The following is a 20,158-nucleotide window of genomic DNA, read 5'->3' on the forward strand; positions in this document are numbered from 1 at the left end:
CAGGTCTATCTTATCCTGCTCTTGGGGTGTAGGAAGGCCTCAACTGAGATCCAGATAACATTGTAATTAAATATATGTTTATCATTACAAACAAGATGAGATAGCTACCTAATTGCTGACCCTAAACCCTCTAACTGGTAGATGCAGACTGGCAGTCTTTTCTAACAAAGCATGAAATTCAAGTGTCAGAAGAGACCCAAAGCTTATCTAGTTCTGTCTCCCCTTTGATCCTGAAATTCCTCTAAAACTTCCCTACCACGTGATCCATCGTTTGTTTGTTTTTTCCCTCTTGAATTCTTCCAGTGACAGAGAACTTAGTAACTCCTGAAGCAGGTTATTTCACCCAAGAAACTTAGCTTTTACCCATAGTCATAGTTTATTTATTTATTATTTTTTAGGAACACAATCTCTTTATGTCAGCTTGAGATACAAATGTTCAGTTTAGATGATAAGAATGAGGAAAATACTGGAGACAATGTCTAGCTCCTGTGCCTGTCCCAGTAAACTCCAATGGAAAAAGAAACTAAACAGGATCTGGATAGTTTCAGTCTATTGTATCCAGCTTATCAAATCCACAGCCTGGTACTTCTGGAACAAGGCTGCCCCAGGGATGACAGTTAAAGATGAAGATGGCAAATATAAGGAATTCAACATGTCTGTGCAGGGCAGTCTGATGTCTCCATATGTTCTCTAAAATTCCATATTTTGTCAGAGCTTGGAGTGAGAGCAGGGTGCTTGCCTGTTTGGGTCCCGCTGCTCCTCTGATTCTGCTTTGCTGCCTTGGAGGAGAACAGGTTTAGATCCTCTAGGGGCTGGTGGGGCCATGCCCTTGGCAGCTTGCTGGGCTAACCAGTACTTCTATCTTTTGATTTTGGGCCTCTCAAAGTTTACCAGAGACATAGGCACCCTCACAGTACCAAGCCCATTTACCGTCACCTCACAACAGTACTTGCCCCACCGAGTGAGGGGCTCTTCTGGTAATTTTAATATATGGGGGGTGACCACACCACCAAGATTCTTGAAGAAGTGGCAGGCAACTGTGTCAGGGTTCAGCTCCCGTTTGACACTGTTCTTCATCCCTACCTCCAGGTGACAGCTTTTCAGAAATGTCACTGTTGCCTCACCTGCCTTGGTCTGGATCTTCTCTAACTTTCCTCCTGGTCTCAGCAATTTCTCCTCTTCAAACAGCTTCTTGTTTTCAGGTGATGCATATGCAGCCAGTCTCTGAGAAAGGAGTTGATTCCGATCCACAGATTTCTTTACTGAGATCAGGTCACCCCGGACTCCAAGTGTCTCCACAGACTGTGTGAAGATGATCTCCAGGTTTTCTTTGGGCCAGTGCTCCGTGTCCTCCACCAGCTTTTCGATGTAGTGTCGCTGGTGCAGACACAGCTTCTGGCCCTCCCTGGCCAGTGGTACCTTCCATCCACCCAGTGCTCCACAATGCCCAGGGCACGACAGTCCCATAGTCATAGTTTATTCCTTTGGAGCCATATTGAATGACTGAGATTTCCGGCCTAGATGACTGTCAGCCTTTTCTGACTCTTCCCTTCTCCCATCCCAGGTTACACATCCCCAAAGTCAGCAACCATTTCTCTTAGGACATTCTGTGGGAACTTTTGTCATCCTGGCTGCTTTCCCTGGAAGAATTTCCCATTTGTCTGTAACCTTTAAAGTATGACAGCCACACCCAAACATTATTCCAGGAACGCTCTGACCAACACAGTATAGATCCAGATTATCACCTCCGTCTGAACGGACACATCATTCCAGTAACATGAACTATATTTTAGTCATTCTTTGACAACAGTTATTAAATGGCTTAAGGATAATGTGCATTTTAATCTATGTTGCTACTTAACTCCTATTTTGAATCTGTCTTTTTTTCTTTACATTCTAGAAGATGGTCTTAAATGTATAATGGAAATGACATGAACTTCAAAGTTAGAGATTTCCATATGCATATAGTCTACATCATTTTAACTCTGTGTTTTTAAGAAAGTTACTTAACTTCTCTGAGACTCAGTTTCAATACTTGTGTAAGAGTTGGATAATGTCTAGTTGTTTAGTTTTTTAAGGCTTAAATGAAATAATATATGTAAAATAATTCGCAATGGTGTCAAAGTGTAGATTTTTCTGTTGTGCAGCATGTTATCTTGGCCCATGTCCTAGCCCCTAGCCCATTAATATTTTTTTTCTTTTTCTTTTCTTTTTTTTTTTTGAGAGAGAGTCTCACTCTGTTGCCCAGACTGAAGTGCAGTAGCACAATCTTGGCTCCCTGCATCCCCCACCTCCTGGGTTCCAGCAGTTCTCCTGCTTCAGCCTCCCAAGTAACTGGGATTAGAGGCATGTGCCATCATGCCTAGATAATTTTTGTATTTTTAGTAGAGACGGGGTTTCACCATGTTGGCCAGGCTGGTCTCAAACTCCTGACCTCAGGTGATCCACCCTTCTCAGCCTCCCAAAGTGCTGGGATTACAGGTGTGAGCCATCGTGTGGATTTCATGATCCAGTAAATTAGGTATTCTTCCCAGGGTTTCAGCATTCATGAATTCTAACATGCTTTCAAGATTTTCATCCTAACGGGACAATGCAAATAGGGATGTTTTCTAATAAGGAATTTTTCAAATTGATGCTAACCCGTATTTTTACTGACCAAAAAAAAGTAGGCAAAATAAAGCTTCTAGAATTTAGCAAATCACAAAGGCATTCCCATGTGCAAGGTGGTCATCTAAAGACTGCATAGTTGTAACATTAGGTAGAATTCAAATGCTTCCTAGATGTAACCTGATTTAGTTTATGTCAACTGTTTTTAGCCGACTATAAAGATACCATCATCTCTCTTTTACAGCGGACCTTAAAGAAGTTCACAAAAATAATAAGTATTTTATATCCTTGCCTCAATAATCATGAGTCTTTATTTTAAATACCCATGGTATAATAAAAAACTTCTTTCACATAGAAAAAAATGCACTTGATTCTTTCAACAAATATTTATTTAGCATCTACATACGCCTGACACTGTCCTTGGCAGAGAGGAAAGCAGCAAAGGTCTGCCTGTGCTTTCATGGATATTTTGCTGGAAAAGGACAATAAACAAACGAACGAATAAAAAATGTGTCAAGTGATTATACAAGTAATGAGAAAATCAAATTGGAAATGGAAAATGTGGGGACATCAGTGATGGTGCTGGTGCTCTCTTAGATAAGAATGGTTGGAAGAATCCACTCTTACATAAACTGCCATCTGTGCAGAGACCTTAGGAATCTAAGTAATCTGAGAAAACTGCAGCCCAGGCAGTGGGCTTAGCAAGTTCAAAGATGCTAAAGGAAGTATGTTTGGCTTGTTTAAGTAACAGCAAAAAGGTCTGTGAGACTAGGGTAGAATGATGGCAGAGCTGTAGTTGTGCTGGAAAATAGATCAGAGAGATGGGGGACCACGCCATGCGGGGGCTTTGAAGATATAAGTATGGATTTACTATGTTAAAGGGGCCTCAGCAGAGGAATAACATGATCTGACCTGTATTTTAAAAGGATCGCCATGGTTGCTGTGGGCAATGTGGACTGGAACGTACAGGGTGAAATAAGAGAGATCAATGAATAGCTATTGCAATAACCCAGATGAGATATAATATGATTTAGACTAGAGTCCTAATGATGAAGGTGGTGACAAGTGATCTGTTTTTTGGGTATTTTGAAAGTAGAGCCTCAGGACTTGCTAATGATATTGTATGTGGGGTATACAAGGAAAAGAATAGTCAAGAATTATTTTGTACTGAAAAGCAGGAAGAATGGAGTAGCCTTTTACTAAAGTTGGGAGTCTGTGGAAAGAATCACAGATTTTAGAAGTTAAAAATCAGGAGTTTGTTTTGGACATATTAAGATTTAGATGCCTGGTACATATATCCACCTGGAGATTATGAGAAAGTCTCTGCCTAGGATTCTGGAGTCCAATTCTGGAGAGGTCTGCACTACAGAAAAAAAATGTAGAGTTTCTAGAGAATAAATGTGATTTAAAGCCTTGAGAGTACATGGGTCACCTAGTGAATGAGAAGTGATGGGGAAAAAAAAGATAAAAAGTTGAATCTGCAACATTTACACACAGTCAGGAAAATGAGTGACATTCAGAGATTGACATTGAGATGCAGTGGCCCGTGAGGTAGAAGGCAAGATGAAGAAAGTGTTCTAAATGGCAAATAACAATTTCTCAATACCATTGACAGTGATTCTTTGATTATATCATATAATACTAGCTGTATTCACAGGACTGAAACACAAAATAGTTGAATTTGTTTAAAGTTGAATGCTCTCTTATAAGTAGGCATCCATCTTGGAGTAGTGTGACTGGGAACATTCTCATGAGAGTTGGACTGCAGCGTGTGCTTCAGTGTTCAGTCTTCCTCAGCTACAGCAACTCTGTCTGAATTTGGCTTTGACCCTTCTTTCATTTCAAATCCTTGTATTAGCTAAAAGCAAGCTCTTACTCCCCATCTCTGCCACCCATGTAGCAGAGCGAAACCTGTAATTCACAGGAGACAAAGAACAGAAATAAAGATTCTGGTTCATAAGTTAATAAACAACCAATTGTGATGTTAAAGGCTAAATATATTTAGACATGTGTGGTCACATTGCTTTATGTTTGTCAATCTCATTTTATGTATCCTGGACCAACAAAGCCAACAAGCGGGGACACACACAGATATAAGGTCAGTTCAAGGGTTCAACAAAGTGCTCAAAATGATAGAATCAGCAGATAAAATGCTTCACAGGTTGCTAAGATACCTTAATCTGGGAAAAGAATCAGAATTAAGTTTTTGTTAAGAGGTTTATCATTCCCTATCCTGATCCTTTGATAGAGATAGTCTATAGGAATCTTAGCTTTGCAATTATATGGTTGGAGTAATTGGGGAAAAGTTTAGAAAAAGGGTTTGAACAAGAAAGATAATAGCTTAAGAATTTGAGAAGTCACTTGGGGAGAGTTGGGTCGTCTTGAAATTGCTTTAGGCAAGTTTAAGCTGTTTAGAAGATTTTCTTTTTGTAAAGGAATAAAAAACTAAGCAATAATATTCTTCTGTGTGGATTTGCTACTGACGACTAATACGGTTGCAATCATAAAATCCATTTATTTAAGGAAAAAAATTAAAAAGTCTAGTTTTAATTTATCCTTTGTGAAAAATTATGTTTTTGCACGTTTTACATACTGCTATTTACTTCAAGCCATTTAATTTACTTTTTCCTTGGTAAAGAAAAAAGATGTTATTTCAGTTGTTAATCATTCAAAGCAATGCTAATAGACACCATATTGCAGATTTTGAAAAAAAAATTGTAAATTTGTGTGCCTATATAAACCTATTTGTGTGTCTATATAAACCTATATAGACACACCTATTGTGTGTCTATATAAACCTATATAGACACACCTATTGTGTGTCTATATAAACCTATAAACCTATATAAAGTTATACAACAAAGAGTTCTTGTATGCCATTTTTTGATTCAATTATTTATAACTGCCCATATTTGCTAGTAAGTTATTCTCTTTCCCTCAGTAGATGAGAGGGTGGGTGTGTGTTTCTTTGTAAACCATTGAGAGCAAGTTGCAGATGTAGTGATTTTTTTTTTTCTTTTTTTTAGATGGAGTCTCTCTCTGTTGCCGGGCTGTAGTACAGTGGCACAATATTGGCTCACTGTAGCCTCCACCTTCCGGATTCAAGCAATTCTCCTGCCTCAGCCTTCTGAGTAGCTGGGACTACAGGCGTGTGCTGCCACGCCTGGCTAATTTTTTTGTATTTTTAGTAGAGAGGGGGTTTCACCATGTTGGCCAGGATGGTCTTGATCTCCTGACCTCGTGATCCGCCCACCTCGGCCTCCCAAAGTGCTGGGATTACAGGCGTGAGCCACCGTGCCTGGCCGGTGACATTTTATCTCTAATACTTCAATGTATATTTCCTGAGAACAAGAGCATTCTCATGCACAATCACAGCACAGTTATAACAATCAAGACCTTTAACATATATACAATATTATTACTGAATTCATAGTCCATATTCAAAGTGTGTCAATTGTGCCAAAAATATACAATATATGATTTTTTTTTTTTTTGAGATGGAGTCTTGCTCTGTCTCCCAAGCTGGAGTGCAGTGGCGCGATCTTGGCTCACTGCAAGCTCCACCTCCCAGGTTCATGCCATTCTCCTTCCTCAGCCTCCCAAGTAGCTGGGACCACAGGCACCCACCACCATGCCTGGCTAATTTTTTGTATTTTTTTAGTTGAGATGGGGTTTCACCATGTTAGCCAGGATGGTCTCGATCTCCTGACCTCGTGATCCACCCGCCTCAGCCTTCCAAAGTGCTGGGATTACAGGCATAAGCCACCGCGCCCGGCCTATGATTAAGTTTTTACCAATCCAGAATTCATTCCAGGATGACACATTACCTTTTAATCTCCTTTTCCTCTTTTGGATCTCATCTGATCTGGAACATTTCCCCAGACTTTATTTGTCATATACAACTTTGACATTTTGGAAAGAGTAAAGGCCGTGGTGTTTAAAAATGATAGACAGATGTATATGAAATGTAAATGGCTGTATACGGGTATACTCTGCCTTTATTCACTGAGAGGTTTACAAGTAATGGCACCTCCCTAGCCATGTGCACACCTGACATCCAGAACTTGGTTTCTAAATACCATTTCCCACTAAAAGGAATCTGGGTCCTCTGGAGAAATGGCTGTTTATGGCACTGGAGCTTATATTCTGCCAGAAGCAAGAAAAAAAAAATTATTAAATTATGCAAGCAATTATATATTGTGAGAGGTGCTATAATAAAATATAGATGATATATTAAGGGAGAGTCCAACTTTTGTTATGGTGGTTAGGGCAAGACTCTCTGAATAAGTTTTGTTTAAGCTGAGACTCAGAGAAGGGAAAAGGGGCAGCCATGCAAAGAATGTGGAGAAGAGAATTAGGCATAAGGAACAGAAAGTTAAAAGACCCTGATGTCAGAAGGGTTTAGCTTGCTCACAGATGGGAGGAAAGCACTGTGGCTGGAGCCTAGTACTGAGTAATGTTGGTGGGGATGGCCAGGGAGAATGTGGGTGTGATATCACATCAGGTTGGAAAGACAGGCATGGGCTACTAAACTTAGCAATTTACATTGTATTCTGGGTAGAATGGGAAAATCTTAGGAAGATTTAATGTGGGTAGTGACATGATGTGACTTATGTGTTTAAAAGATCATTCTGGCTGCTTTGTGAAAAATAAATTAGAAAGGGTTTGAGAATGGAAGCAGAGAGACCTGATAAAAGACAATTATGAAAGCTCAGGCAAGAAATAATGGTGGCCTGCACAAGGGTGGTGGCAGTAGAGATAAAAATATGTGGATGAATTCAGATTACATTTTGGAGTTACAAATACCAGAATTAATGTTAGATTAAATGTGTGATGTGGCTGAGGAAAAAGGAAACTTGAAGGAAAATGTCCAGGTTAGAATCTTGGCATCAAGCTTAGAGAAGAAAAGCAACACCTCTATTTTGTTGACTGAGTGTGTTTGAAACGAGTTTTTGATTGGAGTGTGTTGATGGGAGTGTTTGAAATGAGTTTTAGAAACCAAATGAAAATATATTACATAAACGGTAAAAATGTACAACAATTTAAAGTTCCTATGGGATAGTCTTACTTTTTTTATGAGATTAGGGTTCAATACTTAAATGAGAATATCTGCATCATTTCATCAAACATGAAAAGTTAAAGGAAATCTTAGTTATCTTCAGATTTTCTGGAAATTTAAATAGTACTATGTGTGCTTGGAAAGATAAAATATTGAGATTACCTACAATGATTTAAGGGGAAAATTGTAAGACGAATTAATTTTCTAAGATAGTTTGAAGCTACAACTGAATAAAGGAGAATGTAAGTTAAACATCAGAAGTAATTTTCTGGGCAAGAATAATTCAAATCATAATGTCTTTTAAAGGCTTGTGAAAGCTCTTTCAACTGAGACATTAAAAATGAGAATTTAGAAAGCCTAGTTAAAAAGGAAGAAAAATACATTGCAAAGGAGATGAAATAAATGCTCTAATAATGTTTTTAAAAGTATTATTACTGTTTGTGAAACCAAATCCAGTTAGTTAAATGTTCCACATTTTTCCACAGTGCTCTTTGTATAATGTATTACAATTAGTGAAGGTGAAGTTAAACGGGCCAGTGTAATATTTTAGATGCCATTTCGGGAAGTTTCTGTAATATTGAGTAGAAATTTTATTAAGGAGCATATCTCATGCAAAATGAGGGTGTGCCAAAGAGAGGCAGGAGAAAATTAGACTATCAATTTCCAGAAAAAAAAAAAGAATATTTACCTCTACTTGAGTGCAGGAAAAATAGATTTTGGAAGAGTATAACATAACATTCAGCTGAAAAAGATATTGTAATTCTTGTGAATAAAAGAATTTGATCTCAAATGCAAAGAAGTTTCATTCCAAAACAACTCTCATAAACACAGTGTATGTAAATATGATTTATTTTTAAAAATGGACACATTATTTCCATTTTTAAGGTTAGATCTTGAAATTATATGTATTAATCTATTTTCCATTAAGAATTCTACTTTTATAGAAAAGTTATTTGGGGCAAATTATATTCTTGATCCCAAGGATTGGCAGTCTTTTTATCGTACATAGGTATTTAAAATTTTTTTAGCAAAAATAATTTTAATATACCATTTCTGTGAAAGCAGTGATTTTAATTAAAAATAAGTGTGTCATTATTTATATATTGATTCCCCAATTTGTCTCCAAAAGGATTTGAAACAGAGTGTAACATTATGAATCTGGGAAGCAAAGCATCTCTGTCATTATACAACATTACACCTCAGTAAAAGGGGAGATGTGAGGGCTGTTTAAATGCCATGAAGAGAGGCATGAGAAAAATCAATGCTGAAATGAGTAATTGAATGATGTTGGCAGGGGCTGAGTAGGTCATCATTAGGCATGACATGATTATGACGACATTTCTAGAGTTATTCGACCTAATGTACATGATATCTAGTAAGACTAGAAATTACATTTACTGCTTTGATTTACATAACGCTTTAAATAATTAGAATGTAGTCATCAGGCTAATATGATGCAGAGGAAGATGGAATAATCAGACAGTAAGATAATTCAGTGGCAATGGTGACCTTGACAATGCTGGCATTTTGTTACTTTCTTGAGAACCTGAGAAAACACTTCCTCACTGAAAGTAAGACTACAGACCTTATAAAAGAGAACTAAAAACAAAATTCAACACAGCCAATAATGATACTTGTGAGACCTTCTGTGGCACATGCTTATGATAGACATTTCTACCTGGAAAGTGAAGTAGGTAACCTTATTTAGTACATGATAATTGGTGCAGCATCCCAGATGAGCATCTTTTTATTTATTAAACCTTATGTCCTGTAACCAAAGCAGAGACTTCCATTTGGGGCTTTCCAACATGCTGGAATCTCCCCGAGAGCAGATTTTTGCTTTTTCTTCCTTTCTTAGTAATGTTGTTACATCCAGAAAAGGAAAGGCAGAGCAATGCTGGAGAACACTACTGTTAGGTCCTATTTTACTCATATTATGTAGCTCTGTATGTTCGAACCACATCTTCTTAGAAATGGACTCTATTTGAAAATAAAAAGAAAAGAAAAATTATAAAGGTTATATTGAATATTTCTAGTAATGCAAAACTCATATTCTCCCTTAAGACAACTTGCCCCTTGATGAATAGCAATAGTGATTGAGGGGGGGGAAACTGTCCTGTATGGTAGCGAAATATACCTCTCTACAACCCTCGCCTGTTGTTCTGATTGCATTCTTAAAGCACTACAGGGAATGTGCTTAGTCTCTTTTCTAGAAACAATTTTTCATATATTTGAAGAGAGTTACTACATTCTCAGCCTTCACTTTTTTAGACAAAACAGTCTCACCTTTTTTAACTAACAGAATATTGATTCTAGAACTCCCACTTACGCTAGTGGTCTCTCCTTACATACTCTGTGCTCTAAATGTATGCTGACAAGGACTGAAAATGATGCACCAACTGTTTTTCCCCAGGATATCATCTTATTTTCTCTAGGCACTCTGTTCCTATTAGTATTACATTAACAACAACAAAAATAAAGTGAGCAATTGGACTCCCTCCTTTTATTGTTAAATTACTGAGTTTGCTGCTAACAAAAATCCTCTAATTCCTTTTTACATGATGTTCTTGTGTACTATGATTTTCTACAATCTTTCAAGGTCCATTTTTCAAATTTATATTCTTGCCTTTACATCTAACCCAGATTATCGTTGTAATTTTTTAATGCTAATTTGGTCTTCTAAGGATGTTCTCACACACTGTCTCCCACTCTGGCTCTTGCTCTTTATCTCTATCTCTGTCTCCGTCTCTGTCAGTCTGGGGCCATCCTTAAATCTGCTTCTGTTGCACGGGCCAGGGAGAAGGTTGAAGCTCTGCAACCTGCCCCTAGAGACACTCCCAGGAGGATCTGGATACACCAGGGTGTTCCAAGTTAATATTGTCAGCCAGCCAACCAGCATCTTCTTTTCTGCAGGACTATAAGTAAATGCATTATCAAGTAACTGCTAATATTTAGTTACATTTTCTTTATACAGAGCAATTCGTTTGCCATGAGTTGGAAAATATATTTATCTATCTAAGACGGTGTACTTAATTATTTTAATTGTTTGAAAACTAGTGCAATATATTTCAGAACCTACATTTTTAGGATCAGACATATCTAAGGTATCTAATTCATCCTGTCCCCAAACTCTATAGCTAAAGTCATCTTAGAAAGGCCTAAAATAAATTATTCTGAAGTTGTACTTATATCAATAAAAATGGAGATGATATCCTAAAGCATTAGTACTGCATATCTTCTAGATTGTTTAAGAAGAATCACAACTTGGATATAGAAAACTATAGAAAGTGTGAGTAAAATCGTTGCCATCTGATAAAAATGTCTTTCCAGGTAAAGTAACTTAAAAACCTTTTCCACATTTAGAGGAAATGCTGCCTAAATCAGAGTAAATCAACTTCTCTTTGAAACTGACTTGATTTAGAAATGTTATTGTGATCATAAATTATAGTTTTCTCCCAGCATATAAGACCTTCAAATGGAAATCTGGAAGTCACAATTCTGTCTTGTGTTCAATATTATTTTCTGCTGGGCACTGCCCAAAAATTCATTACAGCTTAAACATAGTTAATTTATTTCTACCTACCTCAAGGTATGTTACAGTAATTAATGGAGGCAGAAAGATTAACTAGAACAGAAAGATATTATAAAAGTCATATATTATTTTGATTAGATGTTTGAATCATATTTATGTATTTTATAACTCAGGTTTCTAAATTATCTACATTTTATAGAATTTTAGAATGCTATTTTATATTCTGAAATGGAATTCCTTTTGAAAACACTAAGTAAATTCACCATTAAGACAAGTAAAATAAATAATATACCGTCTAAAACATTTTATCATTTGTTATTTGAGCAGTTGTAGTAAAATCACCAGAGAGGAATATGTAGTTGCCACCATCCACTGTATTTTCAAGATGCTCAGCAACCACGAAATGAATTTCACATCAAGACCATAATGAGAAAAAAGATTCCAGAATAATTTCCTACTTCTTGAATTGAATGTGAATGAACAGAGAAGGCAGATCATTTCTAAAAACAACATCTCATCCAGTGAACTGAATCCTTACAATCTGTGTATTAGGAATCAACATTTGAAAAATTATGCAATCATGTTGACATGTTCAGGCAATTTTTATTTTGAATATAGTCTATTTCTTCCAGACAACAACAGCCACCAAAATTAACTTTTCCATTTTTTTTTAAAATAAGTTGAGTAATAATAGCAACACTCTCAAGTAAACAATCAAGACCTAGGAGTTTTCTTATGAATCAACTACCAGAGGAAATGGTAAGATTTGTGTTATGTTTTTTCCATCTTCCAGCAGGTCATGTATAATCATGGCTATTAGCTCTGTGATCATCCACCAATAACTTCTCTTCTGATAACCCTTTGATTCTTTAAATAAAGGATTTTACTTCTTGTGTTATTCAAAATATGAGTATTGAACTTAGCACTTTGTGTTCTGGTTACTTATAAATATCGTCGTCTTTCCTGATAGATTACAATCAAGTTGTCTATGTTTTGACTAAGGACATGTCATTTCACCTCTTTAAGCCCCACTTTCTTATTCATAATGTGTGGATAACAAGCTTTTCAAATAAATATCACTGAATCCAAAGATTTTGTTAACAAAACTTTTAAAAGGATTAAATAAATATATAAGGGAAAGAAAAAGGTTCTTCTTTAACAATCCCCTTTGTTTTATTTGAAATATAAATATAAAAATAAGTCAGCCTCACATTCAAACAAGAATCCACTTGGTGTTCAGCTTAAAAATATGATTTCCTGAGTAGGTTTCATAGAGTTTGTTGCCAATTAGCTTGATGCCATTTCTGTCAGCTTCATGTCTCATTGAATCCAGCAGCTACTTTTAGGCCTTGATGGTCTACAGGGCTAGTGCGCAGAAGCAGCACAGGTCTGAAGAGAGGACAACAGCCCTTTACTTTGTAGGAACCACATTGTAATTGAAGATGAGATTTGAAGTGAAGGAGGAAGTTTGCTGGAGTTGTTTTTGCTTGAAGAGTTGTTTTTGCACACAACGCCACACACACTGCAGTGACAAATTTGGAATGAACACCTCATGCTAACGCTGCTCTTACCATTTTCTTAATTTTCCATCAGAGACAAACAGCCTCTCAAACACTGTAGCTTAAAGACTCTTTTGACTTCCCTATATGTATGGGTTTTATCTGTTGTGCAGAGTGGTAGCATCTTTGCTGGCTGGCAAGTACAGCTTTTGTTCAGTGTTGCAGCTCAGATTTTACATCTAGCAAAAAAGAAAAACGTGCGGTTTTTATAAATCATTTTATTTTTTAAAAAAGAAGAAAACAAACATCCTTCCTTCAGAATTCTCCTTTTCAAAATAAAGCCTGCAAGCCAATGGCAGCAATGCCTTCACTTTTAAGGCACCTTGTACAGGATATGTCTGTTTGAAGAATCTGTCATCTCAGCTCAAGAACCTTGTGTTTTGTGGCCAACCAAAGAACATTGTGTACCCTGAGCCTTGTTAGGAAACACATTAGGTACTGCTTAATTTATTTTAAACCTAATTTTAAGGAGAGAAATCAGGTTAGATTTAGCACTTTACTATAAATTATACTTTCTGCATACGTAGATGAAATTAATTTTGGGTGGGGGGAATTTGAACTAAAATACATATTCTAAAAAGTTTGCAAATTCTGCTTCTGATCATTTAAAAGAGAAATACAAGGTTGCATTAAGCCTGTAATCAGAAAGACAAAAACTACGGAAAATAATATTAACATCTTCTATAGATCAAAATAAATTTTTCACATATTCAAGTCTCCCTTTCCAATTATCTTACTGAACTGACTGGTAAGATTTCTTCCTTTGTTCTGAAATATGTCAGAATCTTAGAGAAACTAGATCAATAAGAATATATCTATAAATGTATGTACACACCGGAAAACATAAAGAAATATATAACATTTTATATATATGTATAATGTTCTACATGGGCTAAATGCAACATAAGATATTCTTCTGGTAAAATGTTATCCTAAACCATGTCAGCTTTTTAAAAATTTTATTTTACTTTTCATTTGGAAATAGTGTAAAACTTTACATAAATGTTGCAAGAATGGTACCTGTCATTATCTTCAGTGGACTCCCTGATTTGCTCAGTCCCATTCAGGTTACCAACACAGCCGCAGCACTAGCCACATCCTGGGCTCCTCCCCATCAATGCATTGGCTGCACTGCCCAAATCCTTGACCCAGATCAACCGGAAGTAGAAAGGACCATACTACCTTTTAAAATAGCATTTGAATTCTATTGAGGAGTGCCGGGTGTTTCCAGATGTGCTCTAGCTGAGTCTTCTGCTTCAAGACAGGATTGTGCAATCTCCATTTCAGACATTTCCCCTTTCCTTGTAAACTTCTAAGAAAAAAAGTCCACATCAGAATTTCATACAAACTATCAGCTCCACATTGCTTTTCAAATGAAGCACCATGAAGTTTGTGAAGTTTTAAATTTCATAGCAAATTCTATTTCTAGTTTTCTCTCACAATCAGCAACTATAGCAAACACTGAGTGGAGGAGGGAAACATGACGGAAAATATAGGAAAATCAATTTTATCTCCTGCAATTAGAGAAACTAAACTCTGTGGAATATTCTGCTTTATTGAATTGGATCTGAATCATCAAATGAAATACATTTTATCTATTATATCTGGCTTATTTATAGAATGTGGTTTATTACATTATACAGTAACTGGAAGGTATTGTGTGAGTCATTTAGCTACTCACCAAGGTTCATTTAGTAAAAGACCACCTCTGTTGCTCTATATGGTATGATAGGGACTTAAAAAAGAAAAATAAATTTTATAGCTATTATCAGTATTAGTCATAATGCCCCTTTGTTGTGCTAGGAGAAGATATTTTATAGAAAAACAAAAGAAGTCAGTGACCTGAGAGCTAAATAATTTGCCTAATGTCTCAGCAAGGCTGAGGAACAGAAGATGAAACTTTCCAGGATCCTCTTCTGGTGCACAAACCAGAGGAACACATTGTTCTCATAAATGCATGTAACTGATAAGGGGCTCCCTACTCCCCCCAGCACACAGAAAGACACTAGTTAAATGCCTTTCTGGGTGAAAAAGGTCTTCAGGGTACAGGCTATTTTCTTACCCTCCTATGATAAAGGGAACATTTGGATGAAGTAAGACACCTTAGCATTCAGAGAAACCTGCCAAAAATAAGAGAAAAGAGCTACCCGGCTTAACATTTGTTCTTGAATAGGGAGGGATGAAATTGAGTGTTCAGCTACTCAGAAACTGTATCCCAAATGTAAGGGGTGGTGTTTGTCCCCAAATAAAGTCATATGATAAACACATGTGCTTGTAAAACAGCTCCAAACCACGCACTGAAGTGAAAAGAGGGCTGAAGATATGTTTTATTTCATGAACCATATACAAATCTTAGTATATGTTCACAACCTCATTAAATATGTAGAAACCCTTTGAAACAAACCAAACATGGTCACAAACTTCCTGAGCCTATTTTGGGAAAAAGAACTACTGGGCAAGTTGAGCTTCAGGCCACAGACCAACCACAAGAGCCACAAGTATGGCTGAATGGATAAATTTGGAAACCCATAGTGCTGAGCCTGGGATGTTCCTTGGGTGGCTGAAGGCAGAGAAGCAAGCAGTTTCTCAGGGAATTACTGTATTTGTCCATATATGGCATATCTGAAAGTTGAAGCTACAAAATTGTCTCGGATTTTTTTTTCTGTATTCTAATCTCACCCGTGGCTAAAGATAACTAATATAAAATTCTGCTGACTAGGTGGAAAAAACAGATTTTAGCTCTATAGATATAGATATTTATAGATATAGATAGATGATATAGATGCAGATATAGGAAGATAAAGATATAGCTGGATGTGGTGGCTCACACCCGTAATCCCAACAACTCAGGAGGCTGAGGAAGAAGGATCACTTGAGCCCAGAAGTTCAAGACAAGACTGGGCAACATAGTGTAATCCCCCATCTCTAAAAAAAACTAAAAAATAAACAAATTAGCTTGCTGTGGTGGCAAGCACCTATAGTCCCAGCTACTTGAGAGGCCAAGGTGGGAGGATCACTTGAGCCCAGGAGTTTGAGGCTGCAGTGAACCATGATTCCACCACTGAACTCTAGTCTGGGTGACAGAGTGAGATCTTGTTTCTAAAAAAAAATTAGGGATAAAAAATATATAATGCATATATATACAAATTAATATAATGTACGTATTTCTAAATAGTATATTAATTCTAGAATGGAGCAAATACTGCCCCAGCATTTTCAAATGTTTCAAAGTAGATTTTCTTTAACTAGTGTTGAGTATCTCTGTGGGTATAAGGATATATTCTTGAGGATTCAACGAGTCTCAATTTTTTCAATGTTAGGTTTTCATTGCTGTGATAACTTTTAAAAACTTAATGCAGAATATTCTGGATCATCTGGAGGATCCCAAACTGCCACTTGATTTGTGCTTACAAATTGATGCCACATGGTATTTCTGAAGGGAAAAAAAGAAATGGCTTCAATATATAAACCATGCATTCACCCCCAAATGAAGGCCAAATGCTGTCATGATTTACTGTACAAAAGAAATTTTCACAGCAGTTCCCAAAGGGCAAATTGGGGTGAACTGAATCATCACATAACAGGGTAATACAGACCTAGCAGTCCCTGCCATAGGGAAGTCAAGGCAGCTCTTTATGCCAGAGTCCTGGCTTCCATTCCTGTAATGTACTTGGAACATTCACTAAAGGTAGAGGCAATCCAGAAATGACCACCAGCATCAGGCATCTTATAGGACATATTTTCCGGAAGGCTCTAGCAAAGCACATTTTCGTGTAATGGGGGCATAAAAAGAACCTCACCTTTAAGCACAGTACAAAATTGTAAAATAGCAAATTTGGGTAGAAATAGCTAAAATGAAAGAAATATCCTTGACAGAGGCTTTGTAATGCAAATTAGATCTCTATTTAAAAATTCAATGTGCAGCAATTATAAATCGGAAGACTGAGAGCTTTCTGAAAGTGTGTGTTCCATTCTTTCTATCCCACTCAATAAGCAAAGTTTGAGCACCAGTTGTGCCAAACAGTGAAACATGGTCCCCACCCTTAGGGTACTTACATTTTAAGAAAAGAGACACAACTAAAGAGATAATTTTAGTAGAATTTGGGTGCAGTGGGAGATAGAGAAGAACACTTCTGCAACCTGATACAAAAGTAGGACCAAACAATTACGAAGCAAAGGAGGCCCCCATGGAAGCACATCAAAATGAGGACTAGCAGTGGAGTCACAGAATTCAAGTGATGGCAGAAGAGTATCAGACCTAAATCCGCAGTAGAGACACTCTCTTAGTGCGAAGGGCTTGGTCCTTTTGTTAAACACCAACACACACTATGCAGGTATGTCATCTTGGGTCACTGCATATTCTTGGTACATTGTACTTAATTCAGTCTGAGCTGCATTCTTTTCAACTCATCACATTGTTCTTCTTAGAAAGCCACAAAATTCATCAATAACTGTTGTTTTTTTTAAGTAGTGACAAATAATTCTAGCATCCCGCAGTGCTTCTAGTTATCTCAAAAGACATTGCAAAATCCTAAATACAATTTTCATTAATTTCAAGATTCAAGAAAAAAAAAGGAAAGATATTTGTATAGGAAAATTATTTTTAATCCAAGGTATACCTTATGTCTTTAAAAAGGATGGAGAGTGCCCTATAGAGTCAGCTCAAGAATCAGAACAATTCAGAATGGAATTGTGCTAAACCTGTGAGAGCTATGTGGCTTGGCTAGTTATTGGCATAGCCCAGACTACCAGACGTATTTCTTAGAAGTCCCACTTAAGATTTCGTTTTCATGTAAGTGTAACTTATAAGTAACAAGAATTAAACAATCTTCTTCCTCTGCTGCTTTGAGGTCGATGCCACAAACCAGCCAGAAAGCTGGGTCCAATGGGTCCCTAAAGCCCGTTGTAGTTGCATGCTTACAGCATTCAGCAGTGAGCCTACAGATCAGGAAGGCAAGTGGCAGCACAAACCCCAAATGTTACAAGCTTCAAAGTAAATTCTAAGTAATGGGATCATGAGCTGGAAGTACTCTAAGAATCTGAAGTTCAATAGCTAGGAGTCTGACATCAGGTTCAATACATTGAAAACTGTGACTTGTTAGTAATAGTAACTTTTCTTTCTAGCCCCACCCACATTCAAAGGATTCTATTGTAATTTAGACATAGAGACTCTTAGAAATCCAGAGAAGAAGATGTATGTGTAACATATGAAGTTCAGTTTTAATTGCCGTTTATGTTGGTGTTGGGCAGGAATTCCGCCTTCTGGAATGCTATTCAAACCAAACCCCAGACCCTTGGAGAGTGTTCTGCTTTATTTATTGTTCTGCAATATCGCCTGCCTTTTCCCAGTGTTCTTTGTGCTTAGGAAATATTTTGTGCATGTCCCTTTTTTGCAGCATAGCTGCTGATTTCAGTGAAAAAATGAATGCTAGAGTATTTATTCATGTATATAGTTGTTCTTTTCTTTTTGCATTCTTTAAGAATAAAATCTTATAACTTCATCCCCCCAGGTAGTGATAGAAGCCAGGCAGAAATTATTTAAAGGAAAAAATGAGATTAATATTTCAGTTTGAATGTCAAAAGCAGAGGGAACTTGGGCAGTAAAAAAGGGTCATGAATTCACAGGCAATATCATCTGTAGTGTTTTATCTTCATGTAGAACTAAAAAAATGATTTTGAATTCATTTTTTAGCTTGAAATAATACTTCTAATGTAACTCACTATAAAGTGAACTGTTTAAAACAAAATTAAATATTCCATCAGGTTTTTTACTTTCTTTGTATTTCATTCATGTCACCTCTTTCTTGAAATCTCATTTCATAAGCATGTTTTATTAATGATCTATTAATAAGCATTCACTTAAAACATGACTGATTAAAAAGTAGACATGATTTTAAGTATGTGTCCTGAAAATGTTTCATTTATTGAATTCATTGAGGTTTAAGTTCTCATTTGTATAGCTGGAGGGTAAATTACAGATACTCATGCTTGTTTTATCATTATAATGAAAGCAGTACTGATATTTGCAACACTAATTGAAATTCTACTCTGATCCATATAAATACAGTCTCTTCCCCAAATAGATTATTTTCAGATCTTTATATAAAATTTACTCTCTCTATATATATGTGATAATGAAAGTACCTATCTTTAGTGTAACATAATCAAGGTTAAGAGAAAGTAAAAATTAGGTTCAGACTTTTTAATACTGCAGGGTACATTTTTAGTACCCTACAGAGAGAATTAGTCACACGACTCCCATTAACTTTAATGGAACCTGTATGGGCAAATTGTATGCTGAAATTCAGAGGAAGTTAACATCTGTAGAGTTTACTAGTTCCATTTTTTCTCTTTGTACTTTCAGTTTGGGTTACCTTTACTTTCTCATGATCCAGAAGGAAGACAAGTCAATACGAGTGATCAACATAGATGTTTGCCAAGCTTTATAAGCCCCCATTTTCTATACATCTGCCACAAAGTTAGAAATCTGCAAACAAAGCTTATAGCATTTGTGATTCCATTAGCAAGCAAATTCAACTAAATGGCATGGTTTTTAAATATGAAAATTATAATTATCCTGTAAATATAGTAAATACTATAGCGTTTTTTATTCTCCAGTGTGTATTCATATTTCATATTTGCATTTGCAATTACAATAGCAAAATCAGAAACTTTAAAAATATTTTCAAAATAATGTATGTTGAAATAAAATCATTGTATTACCATATTAGGTGTTTATATTTGAAATAAAATGTGTTTGGAATTGTATATATTGATCTTATTAAAATGATATATATCACATTTAGGCAGTATTGAGAAAGACAAGGATAGGCAATTAAAAATTAAAACATCTTCACAAGAGATAAAGGAAGCTAAACGTTCTTCACCACTATCAACGATACCTTTCTATAACTATGAATTCAATCATCTGACAATGTAATGAAATTATTATCAGTTAACAAATCTAGTCAAAAGTGTTCAGAATTTATATTTACCACACAGGGAAAAAAAAGAGAAATAAATGAAGATACTTCTAATGTCAACTCATTCATGATGTTCATACCACTATTAATTTGGAAACAACTGAGAATCTCTCTAGTCTCTCTTCCTCCCATCAAATAGACCTATCTGTACTTTAAGGTGTCCATAAATTCACCATTTTAAAAAATTAACATTTTTTTTTTTAAAAAAAAAGAACACGGAATCTAAACTTATAAGAATTTTTTTATTGTATCTTATTTGGGCATCTAAACCATCAAAACAGAACTTATAAGACAAAAAAAAACATGGTTTAATTGGGAAAAAAAAGAAGACATGAATGACGACACCAAAATTAACGTCATAATTAATTTCGTTTTGGACAGATGTTTCAGAAAACATCCAAATCTACTCCTCATTCAT

At 36.2% G+C, this 20,158-nt stretch overlaps 1 protein-coding gene across 1 annotated transcript in view; it reads right to left on the reverse strand.

Moving 5' to 3' along the window:
• Positions 1-362: 362 nt before the first annotated feature.
• LOC100976572 (large ribosomal subunit protein bL9m-like) overlaps positions 363-20,158 on the reverse strand; it is an 80,258-nt gene continuing 60,462 nt past the window's right edge. Inside the window, 4 exon segments of the mRNA XM_055116672.2 lie at positions 363-5,370; positions 5,406-9,646; positions 12,770-12,936; positions 13,940-14,069. Of these exon segments, the coding sequence (XP_054972647.1) occupies positions 709-1,473 (765 nt within the window). The 5' untranslated portion in view covers positions 1,474-5,370; positions 5,406-9,646; positions 12,770-12,936; positions 13,940-14,069 and the 3' untranslated portion in view covers positions 363-708.

This window comes from Pan paniscus, chromosome 7 (assembly GCF_029289425.2).
Source record: "Pan paniscus chromosome 7, NHGRI_mPanPan1-v2.0_pri, whole genome shotgun sequence".
NCBI classification, from domain to species: Eukaryota; Metazoa; Chordata; class Mammalia; order Primates; family Hominidae; genus Pan; species Pan paniscus.